We start from the raw sequence: 7,424 nt of genomic DNA, 5'->3' as shown, positions 1-7,424 counted from the left end.
CTATGCTATGCTATGCTATGCTATGCTATGCTATGCTATGCTATGCTATGCTATGCTATGCTATGCTATGCTATGCTATGCAATCTTTGAGTGTCAGTGCCAGAACAGTAGTCTCTGGACAGTCAGAGCAGCAAGTGAAGTCTTAGCTCACTAGAAGTCATCCCAGCTACCTCACTTACCTCACGACTTAGCTGAGAGAGATGTGGTTTGTGTCACCTACAGCCCAGGTACCATTTATTAGGGTGGCAGAGGTAGCTGACTTTTCCTGCAGGCTGAGTAGCAAGCTTTACCTCTTTGCTACAATCAACCCTTAAACAGCAGGAACCTTCTTTTTTTTTCTAAATCCGAGACCCAGAGTGGCATCTTTCATTTCTGTTGTTCTAATGTTTCCAAAGTCACTTCCTTTAGGAAGCAGGTAGCACTTTGCCTGCTCCATATTCAAATCTCAACCCTCCAGGTGCCTGCTATTATTCAGTTCTCCCAGCCAAAACTCTGGGCAGGGTGTAGTTGCAACCTGTGGCTTGCAACCTCTTGGGAGGGGTGTCTAACAAGTCTTTCACAGAGATCACCTAAGACCATCAGAGAACACAGATATTTACATTTTGATTCATAACAATAGCAAAATTACAGTTGTGAAGTAGAACTGAAAATAATTTTATGGTTGGGGGTCACCACAACACGACGAACTGTATTAAAGGGTCACAGCATTAGGAAGGTTGAGAACCATTGCCCTATTTCAACCTCTTCTGCTGCCAGAGACAGGCAGATCAGGCTCAGTGGTGCTGCTGTAATGCCTTCTTTTTCCAGCCTGGCTCAGGCTCACTATGTCAGGCAGATGGCTTCCCCAAGATAAGTTGTCGATGACAGTCTCTCTTACAAGCTGAATGGGAACTTCCTAACAGTGTTACAGGGGTCTCTCTCTACCACCTCAGCTTCCTGGTTGAGGCCACAGGGACTGGCTGAGGGCTGGCTCTGCCTCTGCAGGATGTCAGAGGTTGGCTAAGGGGGCCACAGTGGGATTCACTGTGCCCTTGACTTTACAGAGACAGAATTTGCTCCAGAAACAGAGGCACTTGATGAGCTCTAGAAAGTAGCTCACATCCAAGTCTGTCCTTGGGATTTATAGATGGAGCAACCAGGCAGATAGAGGCTCACAAACTGTCTGTGGAGATACTTAGAAGTTCTAAACTTAGCTTACAGACTGTTATGTGAAGTGCTTTCTAATCCCCCTGTCTTGGCAGATATAAGTGGGGTTCAAATTCAGGGTTTTGGGCTCCTTGGAAGCCAGTCTTATCTGATCAAGTGGTCCACTTTACTTCTCCATCCCTGACTCCACCCAGCACCACAGGTGCCTCTCTTTGGCCCTGTGCACAGTGCAAGTCACACAGTCATGTTCCATGTGTGCATGATGCTCCCTGGGCCTTCAGCTGAGCACATCTGCATGACAGCTCACTTTTGGGCATGGTACCAGGGGATCTGATGAATCTTTGAAGCAGAATCAAAGCATTTGGACAGGATTCTTTGCTCTAGTCTAGAATGGATGGTGTAGCTCCAGCTTTAACATACAGGGCCCAGAGAAGTGACCACTCTTGCTAGCTCTGGGAGGAGGACGCCTAGTGTGTGCATCCTAACTGCAAACTCAAGGCTCTTTCTCATCACCAGTCATCTCATCTCATGTTTTAAAAGTCAGGAAACCAACGTGGACCAGCCAGAGAGGGCTCCAAGTGTGGGGTCTGGAAGGACGCTAGTACATCTCAGATCCTTGAGGACTCAGAGCCATCTCAGAGGCTTCTGAAGCCACCTCCCTCATTGTCTGCTCAGATTCTTTCAGAGTCACTGTTACTGGAACCTGATAAATGCATCTCTTTGGCAGCCAGAGAGCCAGTCTGCTTGGTCTCAAAAATATTAACCCTGCACAAGTCTTGTGACATCCCCTACCCCAACCCTAGGCCAGCACACATGTTCCCACCATGATCAGAGAGAGCTTTGTCTCTTTCGTTCTCTGCACCACAGGCTCTTAGTCCAAGGACTCCGGGGTGCCACCACCAGGCCAGGGGTGACAGTGGGGTTAAAGGGAACACTCTAGAGTCTGAGAGCAGGAGACGTGAGATGAGCCTTGGTTCTGTATGTTCTTGGGCTTGTCCTAAACTCTTCTTGGTGTCCTCATCTGGGAGTAAGCATGATAGCAGCTCACAGGGCTGCAAGGTTTCTAGGAAGTCGGCATCAATGGCAAAGCTATGGTGAGAAAAGCAATAGCAAACTCAGTGAGGGGTCTCACACCTGACTAAGGGACAAGGGTGCTGAGATGATGGTCATGCTGCTTCCTTGAGCATACAGTCACCTGACCTCCACCTCCTGCCTCCACCGCACCCAGGAAACAGCAGAGCCCAGGCAGGGATGGCAGAGCTGACTTCATTCAGGGAAGGAGTGCCACACTCTAAACAGGAAGCACTAGGCTTCCAGCCAGTGCCTGTGTCTGAAATTCTACTTGTATCTGACTTTTCATGCCAGGCAGGTTCTTCATTCCTTTAAGCCTCAGTTTCCCCATCTATACACTTGGATAGGCATATTGCTGCAGAGACTACTGTTCTGTGCCAGCAGTGACATGAGCCTGGGCAGAATACCCTCTGCAGATACTCTGTTTCACTGTCCATCACATTAGAATCTGATGTCCCTGTGAGCCTCCAGTGGGCTACAGAGTCGACCGAGGACTTGAAGTTAGGTTGCATGGTGCTAGTTCACAGCACCCCTGGTAGCTGCCTCTCACCTGTGAACATAGCATAGAACAAGAAGGATTTTTACAGAAATAAGAAACCCAGTGGCTTGGAGGTGCCTGGATTTGAATCTGGAAGTCTAACTTTGGCTCTTCACAGTTAACCACTAGGCCATAAGCCGAGAAGCAAAGTCCAAAGAAGAGGTTGCTGCAAAGTGCCTTCCTCTTAAACTCTCCTCAAGGAGACAACACAGCAGATTTCTGAAGATCTGTACAGTCCGAGGGAGTTACAGTCCCAGCCTTTCCTTCCTTCAGTCATTCAAGTGTCTGTCTCTCTGAAGTACCCCAAAGCTTTTGCAGGCATTAAGTTGTCCACACTTTGGCAAGGAACAGCCATGGCCTCTCATCAGGACCCTCACTCCTTAGGGAGCATAAGGAAGCTCCCCACCTCTCCACACCCCTCTACCCAGTGAGTCCTATCTTCACGTCACATGGACACAATTCAGGGCTGTCTCTACTCACCTGCTCCCTCCCCTCTTCACAGAGCTCCCCGTCACCCATCTAAAACAGAGCAGATGTCTTAGTTTCTTTTCTTGTTGCTATAAGAGCAACTTAGAGTAGAAGGCGTCTTTTCCTTCACAGTTCAAGGGACAGTTCATCATGGCAGGGCAGTCAAGGCGGCAGGAGCTTGAGGCAGCTGGTCACATCCCAATTATAACCAAGAAGCAGACAATAATGAATGCTAGTGCTCAGCTTGCTTTTCCCATTTCCTACAGCTGGGAATCCCAAGTCAGGAACTGCATGTGCCCACAACTAAGTCGGGTCTTTCTGTATCAGTGAATGTAATCAAGATACTCTGCCGTAGGTAAGCAGAGGCCCATCTCCTAGGTGATTCTAGATTTTGTCAAGGTGACAATTAGCACAGACTAATTGTCTAGTAGTAAGCAGTAGGCTAGCCCTACAGGCACTGAAATAGCCCCTGCAGGTCTGAAGATGGTAAAGATCAGAATAAAAGACAACACACAGGTTGTACCGGCAGGATTATGCAGGGGAGTCAGTGGTTGACATTAGCAATAATAATAATGAATCTCTGTCTGTTAGTACTCATTGTATAATACTAATTATATTATACAATCTCTATATATAGTTATATTATATATCTATAATATAATTTATAATATTCATTGTATCATTCATTTCACACTGGGTATGTTTTACAAAATGCGTGTGTGTGTGTGTGTGTGTGTGTGTGTGTGTGTGTGATGGTTGGTTTTGAATGTCAACTTGCCTGGAATTACCTGGGAGGAGCATTTCAGCCGAGAAATGACATAGATCAGGTAGGCCAGTGGCATGTCTGTAGGAGAGTATCTTGATTATTCATTGACGTTCGGGTGGCACCATTCCCCAGCAAAGGGTTCTGAACTTGGAGCAGGGAAAGCTAGTGGCATAAGCAAGCAGGCAGCATGGTATAGTTTGCTTCTCTCTTTTCTGGATTGAAGATATTATGTGACTGGCTGCTTGAATTCCTGCCTCACGCCAATTAATAGGCTGCATCATGGAATTGTGAGCCAGAAACACCCTTTCCCTCCCCTGAGTTGCTTTTTGTCAGGATGTTTTATCATAGAAACAGAAAGGAAACTACAACACTGTACATTGTGCATTTAATTCTTCAAAGAATCTCATTTAGCATTATGTTTCATTGTCTATAAGAAAGCACATCATGAAAATGTGGTATATGATATTACACTACAGATAATGATCTTGCAATGACACACAGCTTGCCCAGGGGCACAAGCCTGGGCCTCGGATCTCTGGCTTCACAGCCACATGCCTAGAAGCCATTTCTTGTGTTCATGAGTAGCACCTTCCTGTGCCTTGGCCAGGCCGCAGCATGAGTTACCGTCTCCTCTCTGCCCTGCGCAGTGTGAGGGAACGATGTCTGGAGGAACAGAAGCGGAGGCGACAGCGTGCCACCAAGAAGATCAGCACCTTCATAGGGACCTTCCTCGTGTGCTTTGCACCCTATGTGATTACCAGGTAAGCTGACCTGTGGATGGGGGACAGGGCTTGGAGCACCAGAGTGGGGTCCCTCTTGGCCACATGTTCTTTTCCGAAAGCATGGAAGGGTAAGCGAAAACGCGTGTACACTTCTCTCCAGCCTCTGACGCTCCCTTATTGCTTATTAGCATTTTAAAGATCCCTTTTTATTTTTAATTGGGTGAGTATGGGGGTATATACATGTGAGTGCAGGTGTCTATAGAGGCCAGCAGAGGATTTTGGACCCCCTGGAGCTGGAATTACAAGCAGTCGTGAGCTGCTAACCTGGGTCCTGAGAACTAAATTCAGGTCCTCTTCAATAGCAGTCTGAGCTCATAAACACTGAGCTACCGCTTTAGTGCCTTAATTAGCATCTTGATTAGCATATAATGAACCTGTGAGGCCCTGCGTGAACTCACACTGTGATCACAACAGGTGCTGATCGAATTCCTCCATTTGTTCTCAGTCTCCTTCCTAACATCCTGTGTTCAGAGCCTCCAAGCTCTCCTCTGTTCATTATTTATAACATATGTAACTGGCTGTTGTGAAGTTCAGCCCCCCCCCCCCACACCGGGGTGTAGAATGTGAGGACATATTTCTCAGGCCTGTTTTAATGCCCATCCCCCACCTGCCTTCTGTCATCTCCTCTCTTTTGTCCCAGCTTCTAGGAGTCACTCTGTACATTCCGATAGGCTTTTTAAGGTGTGTGTTATGGGACAGCAGGTGGCACATATCTGAGTTATTTTGTTGTGTCCTCTTGTTCCATCCTCTTTGTCCAAATGATGGTCCATTCCACATTTTCTTTATGTGTCCATTGTGGCCCCCAAGGTTGGTTTCTGCCTTTGCTGCTATGAGCAGTGCGGAAGTAAATACAGTCATATAGGTAGCTGTGGGACTCTCATTTCATTTCTTTTGGTCATATACCCAGAGGCGGGCCAGCTGTTTCAAATGTGGGGGTCTATTGGGTTTCGGGGGGAACCTTCATATCACTGTTCATAGTCAGCTTTGTATTCCTATGTGTTAAACTCAGTGTCCCACATCGGAACGGTTCTTCACTCAATCTCCAGATAATCTCATCCCAACTCATCACCCCATACCCACACTCCAGGAGATGCTGACAGGAAGAAACAGGAAGAAAAGGTGGAAGGAAGTGTAGCACACTACAGGGCGCCACTACCCAGTGTGTGCTGGATAGCCAGTCCCCCAACAGTTTACTTCAGGATACCTGCCACTTGAACAAAAGCAGGTACTTCTCTCCGTGCCCTGCCAGGCAGGCCGTCTCCTGTGACTGTACTGTTGGGCCAATGATTGTGAGCTTCTCATCTTCCCAGAGCACCAAGAGCCAGGTAGGGCTGCCTTTTACTGGAACCACGGACCAGAGTTCCTCAGACCAGTCTGCTCCAGCTGTGACTGTTCCCCATGCCAATTTCAGTCAGAGAAAGAAGAAAGAAAAGGACTGCCTCCCCTCCCACCTCTCTCTCCCCAGCTGCTTTGTGGACTGGTGGGTGAAAAAATTCTCCAGCTTTGTATCCTAAGTACTTGTGTGATCTGCGAAGCTGGAGCTCACAAAGGACGAGGTTTCTATTAAGAGGTGGAGGTGGGAGCTTCGATTGAGTCTGGGAAATGGTTTCCTCTGTATGTGAGTGTGTCGGAGGTGGGGGGGGAGAAAGAGAGAAAGTGAGAAAAATGAAGTCAGAGAGAACAAGGCTAGTACCAGTGCAGAAGTGCAGATGGCTGTCCCCTTCACTGTCACCAAGCCTCCTCTTCCCCATGAGGGTGAGCCAACTGTGACTACCTTCTCCCCACTTGTCCTTACACAGAGTCTGGTCTGGTTGCTAATTCCAGTCATGGCTGCCAGTTCTTTCTTCAGGCCAAGAGACAGTTCTTTGCCCATAGGACCTACCGGAACATATAGACAGTGCCTATGGGAGCCTTGCTCACCTCTCGATCCCCCTGCTTCCTTGGAAAGCCCAAGTACAGTGCTACCCACTGTCTTACATGTTTCCTTGTGTGGAGCCAGACTCAATCTGTTCCTCGATGTGAACACAGGCCTTGGAGCTATGTGTGGGGGGTGGGGGAAGGGGGCTGGAGGGTCTTACCACAGGACAGGGCAGAGCTATCAATTTTTTTCTTCTGCAACTGTTCACTGAACCTCATTACTGTTGCTACTGTGTTGTATACAGAAGACTCTTAATAGAGAGAGGCTACCCTATGCATTGTATGATGTATCATGGGCTCCTTGGTCCAACCAACTAGGTACCAGGAACACCTCGATCCTCCCCCAGTTTGATAACCAAGTATGTAGATATTTCCAAGTGTTCCCTGGGACCAGAGTCACCTTGACTGAGAAACTGTGGTCTAGACCTGTATTACAAACAGGAAGCCAAGGGTACCTTAGATCAGGACTCTGCATGAAACCTAACAGCCACAAAGACAAAGGGGACTCCCTAAGGACAACCTTAGCTGTAACCTTCTGCTTTCCAACTTTGGGGCAGAGCACTCACCTCTCTGGACCTCAGAAGGCCGGGTGGTATCCCAGGGTTAAAGGATGTGGTGCAACAAAGTGTGTGACTTAGGCATGCCTGTTCTCAACCACCATCCTCCCTACCCATGACCCCATGACACCAGAGACTGAAGGAGATCTAGCCAGTCACAGAAAATGGGTGAGAAAAAA

General features: G+C 47.9%; 1 protein-coding gene across 1 annotated transcript in view; it reads left to right on the top strand.

Moving 5' to 3' along the window:
- The window catches only part of Gpr26 (G protein-coupled receptor 26), a 20,157-nt gene that overhangs the window by 3,512 nt on the left and 9,221 nt on the right, over positions 1 to 7,424 (top strand). The window contains exon 2 of the mRNA XM_028772577.1: positions 4,637 to 4,750. Within this exon, the coding sequence (XP_028628410.1) occupies positions 4,637 to 4,750 (114 nt within the window). The remainder of the gene's footprint in view (positions 1 to 4,636; positions 4,751 to 7,424) is intronic.

Source organism: Grammomys surdaster, unplaced genomic scaffold, assembly GCF_004785775.1.
Source record: "Grammomys surdaster isolate TR1022 unplaced genomic scaffold, NIH_TR_1.0 214, whole genome shotgun sequence".
Classification (NCBI taxonomy): domain Eukaryota; kingdom Metazoa; phylum Chordata; class Mammalia; order Rodentia; family Muridae; genus Grammomys; species Grammomys surdaster.
This window is presented reverse-complemented; position numbering and strand designations above follow the sequence as displayed.